The 22,324-nt window shown below is 36.9% G+C and overlaps 1 protein-coding gene across 1 annotated transcript; it reads right to left on the bottom strand.

The window, feature by feature from the left end:
• Positions 1-24: 24 nt before the first annotated feature.
• LOC124640298 lies at positions 25-17,977 on the bottom strand. The gene is made up of 26 exons (XM_047178011.1): positions 17,816-17,977; positions 14,661-14,874; positions 14,275-14,364; positions 13,844-14,076; positions 11,997-12,201; positions 11,637-11,732; positions 11,320-11,555; positions 10,821-11,031; positions 10,098-10,193; positions 9,775-10,013; positions 9,474-9,666; positions 9,295-9,390; positions 8,979-9,208; positions 8,488-8,698; positions 7,983-8,078; positions 7,560-7,767; positions 5,806-5,935; positions 4,919-5,126; positions 4,655-4,747; positions 4,284-4,504; positions 3,974-4,187; positions 3,756-3,851; positions 3,456-3,685; positions 883-1,102; positions 706-798; positions 25-372 (listed from the first exon to the last, which is right to left on the bottom strand). Exons 1-26 carry the CDS (start codon positions 17,936-17,938, stop codon positions 161-163), a joined length of 4,494 nt encoding a protein of 1,497 aa, XP_047033967.1. The 5' UTR covers positions 17,939-17,977; the 3' UTR covers positions 25-160.
• Between the last annotated feature and the right edge of the window lie 4,347 nt (positions 17,978-22,324).

Genomic DNA, 22,324 nt, shown 5'->3' with positions numbered 1-22,324 from the left:
CACAAAATAAAACAAACTCATTTCTTTACTTAAAATATAATTGGTTTTTATAAAAAATACTACAAAAACAACTTTACGTTGTGGACGAATACTAAACTTAATAGAAGTAGGTAAGTAGGTACTAAACCTTAAACACCGTTAATCATTAAACAATTATCATTTACCTAAGCATTTGCAATATTGCACACACGAACATTAAAATAATACTGCTTTGAATCGTAAAAGCTGAGCTGGGCTCCAGACAACTGCTGTGCTGTGGAACGTTATTGAAGTACCGAGAATTCAGTTCTGGCCGGGTCTGTGCTAGTTCAATGATGGCTGACACTGCAGCGGTCGACATAGTCCTTTGGCTGCTCAACAGCCATGCACGAACTGTAAATATAAACAAACTATTATTTAAGGGAATTCTGATCTTTGTTTTGATACATTAGTGTTACTCCATCCAGGGTTAATTTATTTGATAGCTACTGATATTCCCATCAGTCTTTTAATTGCCCCACTGCAGAGTTTTCACCTTTCGTCATGAAGAGACCAGGGAGAATAGAGTTTATCCTTCACATTCTTCATTTTTTTTGTATGCAAGAGATACTTAGAAAGACAATAATAGCTCATAGCGGATTTGCTGTAGTCATTTCTAGCTGCTAGATAGATTAATAAAAGAAATAACTTAGGGCATTGCCATCAAGCAGCCGTGGCTGGTCTTACCTCGTCTTTCAGTAGCGTTAACATTTTCGCAAGAGTATGCAACAGCGTAGTCGTTGTAGTCAGTAGCCAAAATGTAGACTACGAGTTCTGAGCCTAAAAATAATAAAAATACCATTACATTATTATACCTACACGGGAATAATATATAATGATTTTATATCAATAGAGGTTTTTTACCATTTCCGTTAGCTCCCGGGATATTTAATAACAACTTTCCGGTGTTATCAGTGGAGTTTAGTCGCCCTGTACCTTCTGAGGTCACTAACCCCCCATTAACGACTTCGAAGTCAGTGACGTTTAAGGTACCAGTTCCTGGAACGTATGTCAGTCTAGTACCACTGCAAGATTTGCCCTGTACTGAGTCGTATCGTTGAATGTGGTACCATGTTCGTGCGAACTGTAAAAAAAATAAATGATTAACATTTTACGAAGCTCCACCTCCAACCAGCCCCGGATCTTCAATTTTTTTTAGGCGGGGCAAAATCTGCAAAATGCCGCCCCGCCAACTTCTTATGTTTATTTTCACTTTTATCATCCATATAATTTTAGCTATCAATATGTAGGCAGGCAGGGCCGTCTCTAGCTCATGTAGCGCCTGGCTGCAATCATCACCCAAGCGCCACCTATGTATTGAAGTACTTAGAGTAGTTACAAGGAATATAAATAAGAACGTTCGAATGAAGTGCACTATTTGGTAGGTAAAGGACTTTAAAAAATGTGTCCAATTCATTGTAGGCTCTTTAAGTTATGAAAGTCGAGACAGAACGATTGTAAAAAGCAGCGCGAGCGAAGTGAGCGCGCAAATTTTTTAATTTGGGACACAAAAAGTTAATCAGTTTAAAAAAGCGCTGTAACAAGCAGCAAGCAAACTTTTTTGTTTTTGAGGACTCCATAAATATATATTTTTTACTACATTTGACCAGTGGCGGCGTAGGATCGGGTGGCACCCGGGACGGACTACTTATCGAGCATCCCCCACCTCCCCAAAAAAACGACAGAATATAATCACGTAGTAAAAAAAAACCTACAGTGAGCCCCAGAAATATTCGAGATGTAGGACACAAAAGATCCCAATTAAAAAAAAAAAAAAACGGTAAATGAATCCGCGGACATAGCGAGTGCGAAATTTTTGAGTTTGTTAACACAAAAGTACCCAAACAAGTTTGATAAAAAGCACTGTACAGTGAAAGTCCTCAACCTCCGCTTACAAATAGCGCCTAAACAACTTAAAAATAACCACTGTTAAGTGATTTTTTTTAATTGTTACTTTTGAGGACTGTAATTTAACTCTGAATTAAGCACAAATAAAAAGAAACCGTGACTGAAGCGAGCGTCAGTTGTTTTTGCTACTTCGGTGCTTTAAATTTTTGTTAGATTGAGTACTCAAAAAGCAAGGGCAGAACAAAATAGAAATTAAGAAGATTTTTTTTTTCTAACTTTGAGGAATTAATTTAAGTAATCAGATAAAGCAAACATATAAGAGAGGGGTGACAGTCGGACTGAGAGGGGTGACCGCCTCGATGTCTCGCGCATGCTCTGTCGTAGTTTTGTTTAAAATTTGAATATAAATAAAATGAAACAGTAAATGGTAGTGAACCTAAGCTTCGCAGATAAGAATGTGACTTGTCCCTTCTGCCCGCGCCATCCTGGTCATGCAGATATGTGTCGACCAAGATGGCACCCCCCGAGATGTGGTACCCGGGGCGGACCGCCCCCTCCGCCCCCCGCTTACGCCGCTACTGCATTTGACTTATAAAAGTTAAGGCAGTGTGGCCTTGACTTATGAAGTCATTGAGGCAATGCATGTATTATATTGCGCGAGCGAAGTGAGCGCGAAATTTTTTGAGCCCGCGACACAAAAGTACCTGGTAAAGGACATCGTAAAGCAACAAGTAGCCGCGAGCGTAGCGAGCGCGAATTTTTTTAAATTATTTGTTTGAAGACTCACAAATTAAACTGGGAATTATGTACAAATAAAAAGAAAACGTGATTAGAGACTGAATCAATGACCGACGACCGAGTCAATAAAAATAATAAACAATCAGAAAAACAGCCGCGTTGTCATTTAACCGCGAGCGTAGCGAGCAAGAATTTTTTCACTTAGTTGGAGGATGTTAAAAGTAAAAAATAATAAAAATGATCAATCAAACAAAGCGAAGGCGACTTTTTTAGAAACTTTGCTTGTCAGTATCGAAATGTAATTTCATCGAAATTTCCTGGTGGTGGGGCGTTCCGTGGCGCCCCTGAGACCGAGCAAAGCGCCCGGGTCGTGCGCACACCCTGCACCATAGGTTAAGATGGCGCTGTAGGTACCTAACCATTACAGTAATCTGTGATGTAGGATTTAAAATAAAAATAAATATATGCGATAAGCGTTCCTGGCGCATAGATGATCGCAAATAATTTTTAATCAGTTTTAGTTTGCTAAAACTTCGCCCCGTGAATAATAAATGTTCGTGCAGTGGTGCAGGGTATCGGTCAAGTTGATATGGCCATGAAATTGCTGTACTTGTGCTATTCTTTATTCCGTGGTCAAAGTTAAATAAATGATGAGTTATCCATCTATCTACTACTCTGAACCTACAACAGGTTATCCATTGGTCTGTGAAGTGTGAATTTGGCAGCCGCCTGATTTTGCCGCCCCCTGAATTTGCCGCCCGGGGCACAGGCCCCGGCTTGCCCCCCCCTAGATCCGGGGCTGCCTCCAACCAAATGCCATCAAGTTAGATAATTAAAAAAATATGTCTTACTGTAGATAAGGAGAAAGCGGGCACTCCAGTAATAGTTTCATTGCACGGGCCAGGGAGTCTCACTTCACCATCAGTAAGCCCGGCAGGATAGTAGAAGCAAGCTTCAGCACTCTGACTTGTTGGTTGGTAATATTCTTCTCTTAAGCCTTGGGTATTTGCAATCACTGCATTCATGGCGAGAACGGCCTGCTGGCTTAGCGTAGTGCCTCTGCTGAGTTTCCAGCTCGAAACTAAAACAATGATTCTTTAAACATGGGTTTCCTTTGTAAAACATTTGTATTTTAATAAAAATAAATTTACCTCTCCTATTTCCATTGGATAGATTAGTACAGCTGTATGCCAGAGAATAGCTCACGTAGTCTGTTGCGAGTATGTATAATTCTGTATTGATGGGCACTGCAATGAAGTAGTTGTCTCTGATTAGATTTGGCACATGTGTTTTCAATTGAAAAGTGAAGACTTTTTAATTTTTAAATCTTTTTAGTCTTTTTAAAATCTACACATCCACCTTAACTTACCCCCACCAAAGACGAAGGTGACTTGTAACTTTCCTGAGCCATCAGTGCTTGCTAGTCTAGCTTCCCCTGATATGGTATCTAATGTTTGATTGACAACTTGGCTGTTCAAGACTGATACGACTCCGTTACCAGCGTCACCGTATGTAGCACGGTCACACTGGCCTCGCTGAGTTGGTATCGGATATCTGGCGATCTCGTACCATGTTCCAAGGTACTGTTGACAAAAAACAACAGGACATAGACCCATTTAGTCATTATTGTTTCCCTAAAGACGTTATTTCTGTTTAAATTTATATAAAACTGAACTTACAGCACCAGCGTTGAAGTTAGGAACGGGTCTAACGGTTTCACAGGCTCCTGGTAATTCAATACCATTTGCAAATGTGTCGTAATAGTGGCATCCATTAGTGCTGTGATCTCTTTCAACATAATGCTGTTGATTCAGTGCAGAGACAGAGTTGATCACATTGTTGATGGCTGCTTCAGCAGCCGCGGTTAGTTCCTTTGTTCTGCTCAATTTCCAACTGAAAACTATAAAATATAAATTTAAATATTGGTAATTGGTCATGAAAACATTAAGTTCCTCTAAGCTTGTTAAGGTACGTTGTATTTTTTTATCTGATAGTTCTATTTTGCATTTATCCATCGCTATGTCAGGTTTTTCTAATTGTTATAACTTACTTTCTCTGGTGTTGGCATTGACATTGCGGCAGGAGTAGACCAGGGCATAGGAAATGTAATCCGTCGTAAGGACCCAATAGTCTGACGATGGACCTAAAACAGACAATCATGTAGATATTTATTTAACAAAGTTTTCTAAATGTACCTAATCAATATTTTCGATTCAAGAACAGTGTTTTTGAAGATCTTCACATTTGATTTATCAGATTTCCTAAATCAGCGAGTTTACCCATTGTAATTAAGGATAAAATAATATTCGCTTACCGCTTCCAATCGTCACTCGTAGTTTAGCTGAGTTGTCTGTAGTTGCAAGACTAGCTGTACCAGTCACAGTGAAAAGGGTCTGGCCAAATATTTGAGAATTAACTACAGTGACTGTACCATCACTGTTCACTGTGTATTGTGCTGTACTGCAAGACCCATTTTGGAAGGGACTGGCGTAGGAAGCTAAGTCGTACCATATACCACTGTACTGTAAAATAGTTTTAATTAATGTAAGTGTATTGAACCAGCACCTGTAAACCACTAACAATATGAAACAATTAAATACAAAAAAAAAAAAATAGGTTTCGATTGCCTGTGTGATTCTGAATACATTTTGAACAACTATTAAGTACATTAGAACTGTTAAAATCAGTCAAGGAAGGTTAGCAGTCACCGTACATGTTTGTTTGCACTTGATAAAGGCGACACCAATAAAATTAAGCCAGTATGGCAAACTGATTAATGGTTAAAACGAGATAAAAACAAATACCGTTTCTTTTTCCTTTAAGATAACTAAGTTACCAGAAAAGTGGTGCGTCACTTTCCATGGAAATGATTCATAGGTTGTGTATTCATTCATGTTACAAAAGCATAATTTTGGAAATGAAGTCATGAGACTGCGTGGACAGAATAGGCTAATATAACTTTCGAATATTAGCTTGTGTATAATTATATCAGATGTTTTCTGTTTTAGCAAATATTCGTAAATGAACTTTCAGTAAAAAAAGCTATATAACTATTTTTGTTCCCAATTACGAACACGTAGGTACACAAAATTACCAATCATTGTCAAATTAAAATGGCTAATATTGCATAGGTACGGCAATCTCTCGAAGGCCGGATAAGCATCCATTATTCTAGTTTTAGGAAACAAGAGTAGTACTTACAGCTTGAACATTGAAGTTTTGTACAACTGCTATATTTTGATCACATTGCCCCGGTTCCTGTATTGCAATACTCGCACTAAATAAACAAAAGAAACTAACAACTGAAACTATTAATTTCGACATGATGCAGCGTTATGTCCCTATGCAACTCAGCCCGATATCGGGGAGTTCGACAATATATATAAAATACTATCTAACCATTTTATCTATTCCCTAATCACAAAAATGTAGTAAAATCAGTCGATACCACTTTACTGATACGATAAAAAGCAACGAGTATTTTAACTTGGGTCAACGTTGACGATTTTGGTGTATTTTTCCTTTTGTGTCAGGTCACAGGTACCTATGGGGTTTCTCTAAATAATAAAGTAGTTTTTTTTCTATACTAATAATATTATAAAGAGGAAAACTTTGTTTGTTTGTTTGGTTGTAATGGATAAACTCAAAAACTACTGGACTGATTTTAAATATTCTTTCACCATTAGGAAGCTATATTATCTGCGAGTAACATAGGCTATATTTTATCCCGGTGCGGGCACTAGCTCCCACAGGACGCGGGTAAAACCGCGGGAAAACGGTTAGTATCTTAAAAGTAAGTTAACATTAATCACGTAAATAAACTTTGAATGACAAATATAGTTATAATTATGACACCCGTTTAAAGTAAATGGGTACCTACATGAAAAGAAATTGTTTTCTGACCTAGTTTCGCTTTATTGACTAGTTTTGGAATACCATAGGTATCTTTTTCGAATTATGGTGCAACACATGTTGGCAAAAATAATCGTCTGTGGAATTAAATAAATAAAACCATGTAGGAAGTGAAATTTGGACGTTTAGTATAAAATATTAGTAATCCAGGTGATATGAAAATATTTGTTTCCTACTAGTTTTATGGCCATACCACGTTATCGATAGATATGGGTCAGTTACAGTTTCCTGGAACTCCTGCATGAAATATGTGTCAAATAATATGCGTCACCTGATTTCTAGAACATAGCTTCTCAACACGAGCCAAACCATGATGTAGGTAATCCAGCAAATATTAATTATGTTGAAGGTTCATAAAGGTTCAGTAACAGGAGGATGCCTATCGTTTTTGTACATATGTGTATTATATTTGCCAATGTAATTGCTGATCAACGAGAAGTACTCTATATAGATTTGATTCCTTGCCGAGATACCTATGAGTTTTTTACGACATCCATTGTTTTATGATTGCTTCATGGGACTCAGTATGTATTTGAATTCAAGTTTAAACTTTTAAGCGTTTTTAACGAAACGTATCCTGGGAGATATATGGATAATGAAGTGAATGAATGAACCCTCAATAAGTACTTTTTCTTTTAGAGCTATGAAGCTTCTTATAGAGAAAAGTAAAAACCCCGTCCTTTTTGCAAGCAGTTGGTACTTATGCATTATTTTAGTAGGTCTATAATCTTTTTAAAATGAAGTTTTTTTATATTATCATTCATCATTTTATGGGTATGTTTTCCTTAGGAGTGATAGGGTGGTTTGGTGGTAAGTATCAACATGGAGGTAATAGGTTATTGTTTTTAAGAAATGGTTGATAAATATCCAAAGAAAAAAAAAACCCACATTTATGTCAAACTTAAAATATAATTGTACCTATTTCATTAAATACAAAAAAAAATATTTATATAAAAATTACATATTTGACACGAAATTAAAGCAAGTGAAAGAGTTCAAAACCGGCTCAGTCACTCAAACTTAATCCTAATGGTTTGAATTACCATAGGGCGTGCAATACAGTACATATAAATATCACAATAATACTGCTCTTGAAGAGCATAGCTGAGCTGGGTTCCTGACAATCTTCGTTTTGCGTCACGGCGTTGAAGTAGGGAGCATGCAGCTCCAGTTGTTCGTTTATCAATGTGGTGATCACAGGGGCCGCAGCGGCTGGCAGTGTCCTGCCACTACTCAACTGCCATGCACGAACTGTAAGAGCAAATAACATATTTATTGTAAAAAGTCGTGCATCGATGATGTATGTACCTACTTTGTAAAAAAAATTATTGATACATATTTAGTTTTAATTCTTTACAGTATCTGCGACTTTTTAGCTCATGTTTCCAGTAATAGAGGTTTGCATGTTTATTCATTAGAATGGTGAACGCACTAATAAAATTATAAGATAGAATTGAATAACCTACCTCGTCTCCAGTCGGCATCAACATTTTCGCATGATAATGCCACAGCGTATCCGGTGTAGTCAGTAGCCAATATGTAGAGGACAATCTCAGAAGTTTCTAAAAACATAAATTGTACGTTTATTATTTATTTATTATTTATTTATTTATTGCTTAGAAGGTACATTTTACATTATAAAAAATATAAAATGTCCAACAAAACTGTATACACAGTTTATCTGTTGGATGTTTGTCAATGCCCGACATTAAATGTGAAAATAAATACTGAGTATAAAGCCATGTATTCACTGAGAAACAATTGTTTATAAACACTGTTTCAGAAACAATATCAACGTGTTTCTGAAACAAAACATATAATTTTGTTTCTGTGGAAGATGTGGACGGCAGAGTTTCCGAAACATTGTTGCTGTGAACATCTACGTGATGTTTCAGAAACTGTGTATCTGAAACATTGATTCCTAGTGAATACATGGCTTAATTGTCTGGAGTGTTAATCAATTATATTTACCGTTATCCTCTGTAGTAGTCAACAATAACTGTCCGGTGCCATCAGTAGAGTTAATTCGGGCGGTACCTTCAACGGTTACCAATTCTTCGCCAACAACTTCGAAGTCAACGACATTTAGGGTATTACCAGAATTCACTGTAAATCTAGTACCACTGCAGGTTGTGCCCTGAACTGGGTCGTATCTTTGAATGTGGTACCAGGTGCGTGCGAACTGTGAAAAAGAGCATTGTGTTAAGTTTCTGAGAGTTCATGTCCAGCGTAATCTTACTTTCACTAAGTATTTAGGATATTCTAAGATACTAAAACTTTCAATGAACTAAGTATTTAAATTTAGTTTTTGGACACGGGAAATAATCTGTATCTTTAAATGTGAACCGTTTATCTACATACTAAAACTCTTAGGGCGACAATTTTATTATTGCATATTATTTAGATTCACTTCAATTAAACTACTTATTATAGCTATTAAAAAAAGAAACAATATGTCTTACTGCAGTTAGGTTAAAGGACGGGATTCCACGAAGTGAGGTGTCGCAGGTTAAGGGTAATCTGATTTCATTCTCGGTAGGTCCGGCAGGGTAGTAGAAGCATGCCTCGTTACTCTGACTTGTGGATTGGTAATATTCTTCTTTTAGACCTTGAGTGGCAGCGATGACATTGTTTATGTTGGTAATGGCTTGCGGAGTCAGTGTTGGGGTTCTACTCAGCTTCCAACTGCCAACTTTAAATAAAAATTAACTACTTTAGCAACTTAAAGACACAATATTTAAATTAAAACCTGATTATGAAATCTTATTTCACAGTTACCTCGTCTATTTCCTCCTTCTATATTTTGACAAGTGTATACAATAGAATAGCTCTCGTAGTCCGTTGACAGTACTAATAGTTCGGTAGTTTGGGGCGCTGAAACCAAATATAAGTATTTTATTTATTGTCTTGCACTTAGGTATTATGTTTTACAAAAAATATTTGATATTTGAACTTACTGCCACCAATGTTGAAAGTAACTTGCAATCTTCCGCTGCTATCCGGAAGAGCAACTGTACCGTCTATCGATAGCAGACCCTGATTCAGCACTTGCCTGTTCGTAACAGTGTTGGCACCGTACGTTGCGCGGTTACATTGTCCCTGCTGTGTTGGTTGCGGGTATCTAGCGACTTCGTACCACAATCCTTGGTACTGGTGAAAAAAATAATTGTAGATTAGTATATTATTTTCGCAATGAGACTGATTTGTTTTCCTACTTATCTATATAAAGTACAATAGCAACACACTACAAAAACTTACGTTATTCATATTAAAGTTGGGCATAGGAGAGACGGTTGTAGTTTCGCAAGGTCCAGGCAGGTCGATAGTGTCTGGGAGTGTTGGGAACACAGGATAGTAGAAGCAAGCTTGGTTGGTCTGACTTGTGGATCGGAAGTAATTTTGGTTAAGACCCTGGGTGGTAGCGATGACGTTGTTGATGGCGCTAATGTCGCTAGTGGTCAGGCCAGTCTGACTTCTACTAAGTTTCCAACTGCCAACTGCGAAAAATTATTTTCAAATGAAAATCTTTTAGTTTGTATCAGAATATATTTCTTTACCTCGTCTTTAAAAGCTATACCTACCTCTTCTCCATCCATTATTTAGATCAGTACAGGCGTACACAATAGAGTAGCTGATATAATCCGTTGAGAGTACGTATAGGTCCTGGTTTGTTGGCTCTGTAATCAAAATGTAACTTAAAATGTGGTCAAAAGCGTGAAAATACTAAGTAATTTTAGTATTTTCGTAATAATTATTAAACAAAATAAACAAATGGATGCCAATTAAAATAAAAATGACTTAAGTAAATAATTTGATCAAAATAATACTCGGAATTTGTGAGTTCTGAAATTAAACATGATAGTTTCAGTTGTTGCAATGACGACAATTTAGCATTAAATTACATATGAACCATCTAAAGAAATTAAGAAATTCAAATATAATTTGTGATCTGATTCACCGTTCAGATATTATTAACTCTCTCTTTTTTGTTGAGTCTATTCTTCTCTGGAATGAACTACTGCCAGTGGTCAGGACGGTAAATAGAAATTAAAACGTCCAGATCACATGCATAGGAAGTTCAGTAGTATCTACTATTCAAGGTACTATATCTTAGCGATAAGACCGCCCATTATGTCACCTATTTTAACTAAAATAGATCAGAAATGTAAAAATTAGTGTACCTTATAAAGAATATCTATCTATCTATATATACTGGTAGAGAACGCCAAATAGCGTTTAGTCCGCATTAGTGCATTGTGCAAAATGTAAAAATATATAAAAAAATAAATGACTAAATAGCTTACGGCCGCCAATAGTGAAGGTAACTTGCAATACTCCGGAATTATCTGTGCTTATGACTCTGGCTACGCCTGAAATACTAGCATTTGCTTCATTGACCACTTGGCTATTCATAACTGATATGACGCCTTCATTTTCTGTATATATAGCACGGTTGCACTGCCCTTGCTGAGTTGGTTGCGGGTATCTTTCGATTTCGTACCATACGCCAGTATACTGGTAAACATAAATATAATTTGTAGTTAAAGGTTTAAACACAAAAATATCATGTCATGTTATATTGTGAAAATAAATGCTAATCACAAGGATATTAATTGATGTCTATATTATTCTTCTCACACTACACAATAAAATTATACTAATGTACAATTTTAAAACAGTACTACCGTAACAATTTTAGTGTTTAAACAGAAACTGTCGGATGTATGGATAAATCCTGAGTTAGTAGTAAAGTAAACCAGACACTTATCAACAAAAATCTTTTAAAAGTTAATTTGAACTTACGGAATTTATGTCAAAGTTGGGCATGCCAACTATCGCTGCTGACGCGCAAGTTCCAGGCAAATCGATAGTGGTTTCGGTACCATCAAGTACAGGATAATAGAAGCAAGCGTTATCAGTCTGTTGTGTATCCCGGTAATACTGTTGGTGGAGTCCTTGGGTATTAGCAATTGCAAGATCCATGATTTGTAAGGCATTCGCGCTTAGTGCTTTCGTTCTACTCAGTTTCCAGCTTCCAACTGTGAACAAACACAGTTAGCTAATTTAGTAGCTATCCACAATAGTAATCAAATCACAATAACTTTAAAAGCTATACCTACCTCTTCTCCATCCATTTTCAAGATTGGTACAGGCGTATACAAGAGCATAGTTGAGATAGTCCGTTGCGAGTACGAATAGGTCCTGGCTTTGTGGCTCTGCAATCAAAATGTAAGTTAAGATGTAGTCAGAGGCGTGCTTATCTTACTAATATCATAAATGTGAAAGTTTGTGAGAATGTATGGATGTAAGTTTGTTATTCTTTCACGCAAAAACGGCTGGACCGATTTGGTTGAAATTAGGTAATAGCCTGGACTAACACATAGGCTACTCTTTATCAGCACACCACGCGGGCGAAGCAGCGATCGGTAGCTGGTTACAAATAGTTTAAGTCGATAATAATTCGATCAATATAAACTTACGTCCACCGATGTTAAAAGTAACTGTTATTCTTCCGGTATTGTCCGAGGTCGCTGAGCCAGATATTGATGCCAAAGACTCAGAGAGTACTTGTTCGTTTAGGACGGAGACGACTCCGTTACCAGCATCGCCATACGTAGCCCTGTTACACTGGCCTTGCTGGGTTGGTTGCGGGTATCTGGCGATCTCGTACCATGTTCCAAGATACTGGTGAGAAAAAGCAATACCTTAGATTTTTTACCAACTACCGATAAAAAGAAGTTTGACGAGTATGTAGGGTACATACATGCTTAAATCAAATATATGTATAGATTTGGAATAAAAATTAGGTATCCATATGTCGCAGGGATAACGGTGATTTGATCAATTCCCTAAGGGATTTGATCATTTCACTGAACCAATTTAGGGATTTGTTCAATTCACTAGATGTGTTTAGGGAAAAGATGAAATCGTGTTGTTATTTTAACATCCTCCGTGATTTGATCAAATCCCCGTTTTTATATGTTTTTTCATATCCCTGCGACATATATATAATGGTAGATGGAGACGATGGAGTAGCATTTGATAGAATGGAGGATGGAATAGGATGTTCATTATGGGAATTTATTTATTTATTTAAAATACTTTATGCACATTGTACAACGGCGGATTTAACGCCTTAGGCGTTCTCTGCCAGTCTACCTTAGGGTGGTGGTGAAACAGAAGTGGCAGGTGCAATACAGTTTGTGCATAAGTGCAAGATAATAAAAAAATATATTTATGTATACAGGGTTACTGGTAAGTAGACCGCATCCTTTCAGGAGGTGATAGTATAGGTCAATACGGACAAATTTGACCCTGGGATACACTGGGCAAAAGTTGACCCGTTTCAAGATAATCGAATTTCAAGATCTTTTCTTTACAAGTCGTCTAGGTACACGAATACATTTTTATTATTAGTTAAAAGTCTCGTTTTTGCGGATTTTTGTGTGTTTTGTGCCGTTTTGGATAGCTAGATAGATGTAGATGTTTTTTAAGTATCCTGCAAAAAAAAATGAAGAGTAATATTTTTGAGAAAATAACTACTAAAAAAGTAATTGCTGTTCGCTATAATTTCCTCTGTGATTTGTACAGTGTTATGGTTTATTATTATGAAGTGATTCATCTTCTATCCAAAAACACACAAAAATCCACAAAAACGAGACTTTTGACTAATAATGAAAATTTATACGAGTACCTAGACGACTGATCTTGAAATTCGATTATCTCGAAACGGGTCAACTTTTGCCCAGTGTATCCCAGGGTCAAATTTGTCCATATTGACCTATACTATCACCTCCTGAAAGGATGCGGTCTACTTACCAGTAACCCTGTATATAAATGAACTAGCGTAATGATTCCGCCAACTTGCGATGGATGTGATTACGTAGTTTAATTTTAAACGTGTGTCGACTATTTACCATCCTGACCTCCAAGGGTAGCTCATTCTAGAGAAGGATAGATTTAACAAAGATGGAAGAGTGAATAATATCTGAACGGTGAGCAGGGCAGTGAAGAAGACGATTATTAGAGGAGCGGAGATTTTTATTGTGCTGTGAACACACATACTGAAAGTGGGAGATTAAGTATGCAGGTGAAGACGGGGTATATAGTATAGAAAAAAGAGTATATAATGCCCTCATCACACGTCGTTGTCTTATCGAAATGGGAATGAGTTTTTTCTATCTTGGACATATCTTAATATCAGTGATGTGTTAGTGTTTTTGTTTAACTATAACTTTAGAATGCCTATTTGATGCCTGATTTTGTTCTGTCTGGTATTGCGTCTTTGAACATTTTTTTGGCTTCAATCGTATAATTATGAACTTACAGCCTCCGCATTGAAGTTTGTAAGTCCTGGAATAGTTTCGCAGGAGCCTGGCAGATCGATATAAGTTGCAGATGGATCATTTGCTGGGTAGTAAAAACATCCGTTGGCGCTGTGGTCTCTTGTGATGTAGTCATTTTGATTCAGTGCATCGATACTATTAATAATACCGGTCATAATCTGTATAGCTGCCGGTGTGAAACCTGACTGAGTTCTGCTTAGCTTCCAACTGAAAACTGTAGAAAAAGATATTAGAAAAAAAGTGATATAATACCTACGACCTACACGTTCGTTTTGATTTTAGTAAGTGAATAAACTAAGGCATTGGACGCTGTCGGTCCCGGACACAATTGAAAAACTATTGTTTGACACTTGGGGATCAACGTATTAACAGACATCTTTATGAATTAAAGTATCCAAAATGGGCAACGTACCTTCTCTTGTGTTTGCATTGACATTGCGGCAAGAATAAATCAACGCGTATCCAGTATAATCAGTGCTCAGGACCCAGTAATCTATCGGAACTGCAACAAAAACACGAATAGGTAAATATTACTACTTATCAACAAACATAGGCCGCAACTCACCTATCAAATTCATTCTATAAGTCTGTACCCCAAGCTGATGTGATGTCTTTAATGATTCTAAAGCAAAATTGAAATGAAGAATTGCACTTAGTGGACAGCACCACTTGCTCGGATTTCAACGAGACATGCGTAATGAACCGGCGAAGGTTGCCATATCAAATCGGACAAGAAATGGGCAAAGCAAAAATATAATTTTGTGGTTAAAAAAAGCTTTTCATGTAATGTTTACTTACCAGTTGAACCGCCGATCCTCACTTGGAGTTTACCGATGGATTCTGTGGCAATAGTAGCTTCTCCATTTGCCACAGCCAGAGCTTGGTTAACCACTTGAGAATTTTGTACTGCAATAGTTCTGTCTGCATTTATAGTGTATCTAGCCGTATTGCAAGTACCACTTTGGTGAGTATTTTGGTAGGATTCTATGTCGTACCATGGATCTCCACCAAACTAGGGAAAAACAATAAAATGACGTCAGTATAATTGTTCACATTAAAAGCATCTATACTTCATTTGAGTAGAGACTAACGGTTAACAATTTTGATAGGACTTTTTACACAAAATTCTACTAATATTATAAACGCGAAAGTTTGTATGTATGGATGTATGGATGTTTGTTACTCTTTCACGCAAAAACTACTGAATGGATTTTAATGAAACTTTACAATAATATAGCTTATACTTCAGAATAACACATAGGCTACAATTTGTAAACATATTGTTCGAAATACTAAACCTGCGCAGACGAAGTCGCGGGCACCAGCTAGTACCTCTATATTGAACCAAATAAACTAGGTACTGCATAAAATTATGCCTTAGTGGCTTGGGTAGGCAGGTTGTTATCATTAAAATTGTTTTTTTTTCACATTTTAATTTTAAGATTGATAAGATTGTTTATCTAGTGACTACTCAAATGGAGTATGCAAGGTTTCAAATTATGAACTAATGTATAAGAATATATTTTTATATTTTCTAGTACCTAATTACTGTGCATGCGTCATTGAACATAAAGATTTCTGACTTCGAGGAACATTTTCCGTGAAAAACCTATATTAGTCACACAATGTAAATTATTGAACATCTATGTATGTTGGGGATATTTATTATCCGCAGTATTATCTGTAGTGAATAAATACGTGAAAATATTTCATCGGCACGTCAATAGGCTGACTGGGTGTGTCAAGGCTCCTTATCTAAGTTAGTAGGTTATTTTCTTAATCTGAATTAATCACCACTGTATTTTGTCACTAACTGACGATGGAAAAACACGACATACGGAAGTCTTAGGTTATTTTTCTAGAAAATACTAATTAGGTAATCTACTGATTGTTGCCTTTTACGACTTATCTACTAATTATTTGATACGTGACTTGATATTTATTGCACAACTTTAACATGAGATTATAAATATGAATTTGAGATTGAAAGTATGAATGTTTTATTTTAAATAGCGGCTATATCTACCTACAGATATTTATCAGCAAAACACCTGTCCTTAAATATGTAAAAAATATTACTGAAAATGGATGAAAGCAATAGATAATCTATGAAATCTTTATCGGTTTAACAAGCAATAACTAGTTTAAATATTACTTAATTTGATATCGTTCTTTTACGCGTATACTTTTTTTGCTTACTTTATGAGTTGAATCTTTTGACTACTACAGTTATGTTTTTATGTTAAAATGTTATTGTTGAAATGGTTAAAACTAGACTTAAATTAAATTTAAAGTTAACTATTTTCTGCTTGCTAGGTACCTACTCGCCGTTACAGGCAAAAACAAAGAAAAATCTGAAAATAACTTAACAATTACTTACAAGGTTTTTTTTTTGTTCCAACAGTTTTGGAACTCTGTTAAAAAGTAGACTTTGTCTGTGAAACGAAACTAGAATAATATCTATTGCCCACGGCGATTATCGCCACTTTTGTTTGGCTAAACAGTGTTTACAATTTAGACGCTGTGTTAAACAGTGTTTATATTTGGCTATTGTCAAGCTCTGCCAAGATCGCGTTTTACTAAAACCGCGCTAAACATTCAGATCCAGATGGCTTCATTCATTCGATTTCATTTGCGATTTTCCATCGAATATTTACCAGGTTAACGCAAATAAATACATTTGTAAAAGTATTTTTGCAGACATTGTTTAATTTAAGACAATGTCTAAGTAGCCTTTCTAACCATCATCTAACTTATTTTTTTTTGTATTAGGACTTTTTGAAACTTATGTTTTACTTTTATTTATATAGTAACATTGTTCGTCTTTATGGTGCTTTCACACCAGCGGAGTTTCCGCTCAGTTTGTCCGACCGACACCTCTCGGATCGTGCAGACCGCGGTGTCGCGCGTCATGACAACTCCCGGTACAAAAATGACGTTAAAAACCGAGTGACAGATTTTTCCCGATCGGTGTCGCAATGTGTCGCAAGTATTCGCTCGGGCTTACTTCGCACGACAGAAAACCGCCAGTGTGAAAGGGCTGTTAGACGCATACGCAACGTGCTACCACATCAAATAACAATCTTAAAAATATTTTGGAACGGTTAGGACTTTATTTTTTACGAATTGCTTTAATTTGTAAGTGTAAAAGTTAAATCATTTATGTGATAAAATAGTTCATGTCGTACATAAACGTGAACATTTATATTACATAAAAAAATAACACTTTAAAATATTATAACGTTTACAAGTGTATCTGTCAGATCACGCGGACACGAGCGACGGAACGTCTTAGGCTGTGTTCAAATCAAAATGACTATCAGCCGCTGATTGTGAGCGAACGTTACTCAGTTCATTTCATTTCCATACATATTCTAACCGACCTCATGGGTAATATGCATAGACGCCGACATTCGGCGGCTGACAGTCGTTTCGTTTGAACGCAGCCTTACGGTTTTTCAAATATGTCGGTCACGTGACTTGTCGCGAATTTATCATTTCTTCCCATCACAAAAAGTCACAATGGCCAATGAAGAAGTTTGAATTTCAAAATAATAATAATCATTATCAAAATCAAGACTGGAATCTAAAAAAATCTAGACTAGATTAGATTAACCTGAGGTCTGTTTATATAACATGATTGGCAATATTCATTAAAACTTATTCAAGCCTTTTCAAATACCTATTAAGATATTTTAGAAAGTCAATATATTTATACAAGCTTCCGCCGCTGTTTCACCCGCGTCCCGAGATAACTGCTTCCCGTAGCCGGATGTTGACAAAAACCATAACCTGTCCTTAGGGTCTAAGCTACTTTCTCTCTAATTTTCAGCTTAATGGGTCCAGCCGTTTATGCGTGATGGCGTAACCAAGGAATCCTCATCCTCCTTTTGCCCAACTATGTTGGAGTTTCATTAAAAAAAAAATGGTCATCGTGATGAGTCGTAACTTACGGCATCAAGATCGAAGTTTGTTGCAACTGCAATACTCTGATCACATTGTCCCGTTTGTATTACTGCCACACTTGCACTAAATATACAGAATAGATTAAACACCAATAGTATTAATTTCGCCATCTTGTAGCGTTATGGCCCGTCGCAACACAGGCAGTTATCGGTATTTTCGTCAATTTATATAAAACCTTATCTACATAATTTTTATCTTTTCTTTAATCACTTAAAATGTATCGACAAATCAATAGATTGTTCCGCATTATTGATACGATTATTAACTAGTATAGCATAATATGGCGTAGGTACTAAACGGATCTATATCTCACTATCCAAGAACCCTGTGAAGTCTGTTAGTGACTCATCGTTCTTAGTGTACTCGCAATCAGTACAGTTAAAAACAAACTGAGATCCAAAATCACAGAACAGCGTAAAATGATATATGATAGGTACACTATAAACTTACATTATTTACTATTTTCGCTTATTATATTTCGATGTAATGAAATGTAATTTCATTAATTACTTAATTTAATTTAAACTTGCCGCGCTTCGCGCGTTTTTAAATTGTCTGTGGTATATGGTCGATATACCTAAATGGCGGCCCATGCTTCTACTAAGTACTATTTTAATTTGTGAATTTTATAGATAAATAAACTAATATATATAAGAAATTGTCTTATATATGCGTGAATAAAACAAAAAAAACTTTGATTCTTTCAGAGAAACAAATTCGTTTCATTAAATTATTATTTATGTCAAAACCTTGATTAAGATCGAAACTACAGCTTTAAAGTTTGTGAATACATTTATTATGAGTACAGCTACGGAGTTCAATTCCCTGGCTGAATCTATATTTCCCGTCAACTGCTACAGCCAGGGGCCCGATTCTCCTAATTTTACTTAAGCAACATACGATTCACATTCGACTGCGATCCAATCCCGACTCGATTACGATTGAAACGTATGAGGCATTCCGCTATTTTTTCTTTGAAATAAACGTTTTTATCCTTTTCTGTCATTCAATAATGAATCATTTTGTCTGTAAATGTTTAACTATTGCAATATGATTGCAGAGCAAACTACCGTATTGACCAAAATCACCAAAATAGCGGACCAATCGCAAACTAATCGAATGTTGTTGGAATTCGATTGGTCTTATATTAGTTGCAGAATGTCCGATATGGCTTAAACTGCTATTGCGATTCAATTTTGACATTATTATATAGGAGAATCGGGCCCCTGGGAGTTTTCAAGTCAAGAGTGGATAGTATATTTCTAGGCAAGCGAGCTTCATTTTCGATCACATCGTCGCTTACCATCAGATGAAATAATGGTTAAACGCGAGCCTATGGACTATAAAAACTATATTGGTCTACTTCTTACTATACTTTCACACAAGTAATGTGTTTATTATCCAATAAATACGATATTTCTGTTCTTTATTTTTCATTTTGAACAATAAATATTTATAGAGTGCTGTGTGCACAATGTACTTAATTAGTGGTTCATCGCTTCAAAGCAAGGAAAAAGCTACTGCCTAAGTATCGTGATTAGATCACTGCTGTTAAAATGAAGTTTGCCTATTGATCATCAAGCACCTACATTCTATTAAATTTTATTGAAACAAGGCGTAATTGTTACGTTAATTAAAATGTCTTAATTAGGTAATTAGTTTTATCATCCATTTTCTTATGTGTCATTTCCTGACCGACTTCCGGTCTCATTCAAGTAATCAAAAGATTTTAAACCTGTACTTGTTATTCCTATGTGTACAAAGGAGTAACTTTTATTCTTTTTTTTTTACTAAAACCCAAATCTGTTTCGCCTCGAACACCCTTAGTTTGTGCAACTTTTACAAACAGTCACGCAGCCGTGGCCGACTTCGGCCCCACAGAATCTGAAAAAAATCTCATCCGCGCAAAAAAAACACCCTTTTCAAATTGTAAGGGGTCGATTCATCCGTAAGTTCGGATGAGTCGTCGCCTAGTTAATATTGATGTGGTCACATCCTTCAAATATTAGGGGGAGGGTTTATTAAGATTTTCTTTAAGTCAATTTGCACGAATATCGTTTATGGGGGGCGAACCTTCCAAAAAGGTTTAGTGGGTAGGCTAATTATTAACGAAGAAACTGATCTGATGATTTTATATCGCATTTTCATATTATCAGCCATTTCCTTGTTTGTTGTGAGGTTTTCCCCAGCCCGAAAGACAATGAGGAAAATGAAATTTATCGCTGAACTCTGCACAGAGTTCACTGTGCCACATGGAACTCTGTGCATTAATTCTGAAACATGATATAAGTGTATTTTAGATTTAACAGTGTAGAGAGGAATAGATGCAAGTTTTGTGGTTATAATTTTATTTGAATTAATTCCTAAGCTTCAGTATTCCGTAAACCTGAGCTTTTAAAGTTACTAGTATATTGGCTGCTAGCATGTCCGGTAATGATAACTCTTTATGTCCCCAATAATTTGTATTGATAATCTAATATCCGTGAATAAAGATCTTATCTTTATTCACGGATATTAGATCACGGATATTAGATAAGAGAAAAAACTTTAGTCTTAATTACTTTCAATTATCCCACAAACAAAATCGTAAATCTGAAACAATTACAAATATGTGCAATTGGTACATTGCAAAATATTAAGCGTACCCATTTGGCAAAAAATATGACACACAATTATTTTTTTTCAATAAAAGGTCAGCGGGTGGTACACTATCAACCACTCACAGCAGCCGAAGCACGAATTTTAGTCCTTGAGTAGATTTCTAAGGTGTCACTTCTCACCGACACATTCGGGTTGGCGAGGCCTCTGAGTTCCAGAATTTATCTCAATGTTTTCTTTCATCGTTATTCAGTCGTTGGTATCGGTTTCCATGATAAATTGTATCTGTAGGTTGTATAACAATGGGTTATTAGTTCGAATGTCGCGAATTTCCCCAAAATATTCGTGTTCCAAATATTTTGGCCATCTGTGTAGATTTTTAAAATCATAAAGTGTTCTTTTTTATCTTAATCAGCGATATCTCACACATGATAAATAGATTCGTTATATCTTGTACGTGCTTGTCTGACGTTCGAGTGATGTCATGCATTAGTAGGCTACCTATTTTTGCGTTGAAATAATGACCTATAAAAATAAATAATACGATTTTACTTAAAAAAAGGCGTTTTATCATTTAGTACCGTATCTCTCTCTACTTTAGAGGTAGTCTTAATGTGGGATCTGTAGGCGACGGTCCTCTCGTGTTTTTACGACTCGCGATTAGGCACTGCGCGGGGAAAACTCCGTTACATGTGGTCGCACAGTGGGCGGTCTTCTCGCGGTTCTCGACGGCATGGAGGAGCGACTGTTGCATACCTGTGCAGGGCACGCCACACTAGTGGTGGTAAGTCCCTTCTTTGGGTAGTGGCTCGGGAGGATTAATGGTGCCCCCACCTTTCGCGTGATGCAAGTCCTTACCAGACACGGTTGTTTAGGAAGGTATCTGCATCGGATCGGGTGGAAGGTGGCTCCCAGGTATCACCACTGTGCAGCCCGGAGGACAAGGGGGAGCACACAGTCTAGGTATGCCCTGTCTAGGAAGAGCACCACCGTGTTCTCGTGACGGCAATTGGCGGCAGCGACCTCTCGCACCAGGCCCTGGTTCAAACCATGGCCCGATGCGAGAGGGAATTGAATACCGGCGATTGAAAGAGGCGGCGGAAAATTTGCACCTCTCATACCAGCTGTCCCGGTGGACGTGGAAGACACACGGGCGCCGGGTATCGAGAGGCGACGTCCGGCCACCGTAAGCCTGTGTCGTAGTTCACTTTCGGGTGGCTCATCATCATTCCGTCTCCTAAGAGACAACAGGCTTCGGTGGCGCGTGTTGTTTCACGCGCTCCTCAAAAAGAGTCAGCAAGCTCCAATGGGGCCCACTAGGGCTAAAGCACGCCGGGTTGCAGGATTGTTTGAAAGAGTTAGCGTGATCCTAGTTGATGAAGGGGTTAAGAAGAAGCATATTGGGTTTAAGTCAGTAAGGGTCCGACACTTCCTCACGCTACATCCACAGCGGGAGGAGAGATATTTGGACGATTACGACGACGTTATCATAGATTCATATCCATTACATAGTAACATTCCGGTGGACGCAATAAAAGCGTATTAAAAATGTATTTATCTTCGCATGTAGTTTTTCGCCAACGAATTCCATGACTAATTACAGTGATGAGTATTGGATAATTGCAAACAGGGACCGTACAACCCCGAATATAAGTTAATTCTTTCGAAAGTGTTACAGGTTATATGGCTGCAGTCAATAAAAGTGTTATCTCTTGGTAGTGTTAACCTTTTCAAAACCCTAACGTTAGGGTAACCCTTTCAATAAGTTAACTAGTACAAGATGTTACCGGCTCATGTATGATATCCAATTGAAGTAGATAACCCTTTGAAAGGGTTTTTCGGGGTTTTCAGAGGGTTTTAAATCAAATTATTTTAAACTACATAGGAGAAGGGGAATA

Source organism: Helicoverpa zea, chromosome 20 (genome assembly GCF_022581195.2).
Source record: "Helicoverpa zea isolate HzStark_Cry1AcR chromosome 20, ilHelZeax1.1, whole genome shotgun sequence".
Lineage (NCBI taxonomy): Eukaryota > Metazoa > Arthropoda > Insecta > Lepidoptera > Noctuidae > Helicoverpa > Helicoverpa zea.
The sequence above is the reverse complement of the archived record's forward strand: the minus strand, read 5'-3'. Positions and strand labels throughout refer to the sequence as shown.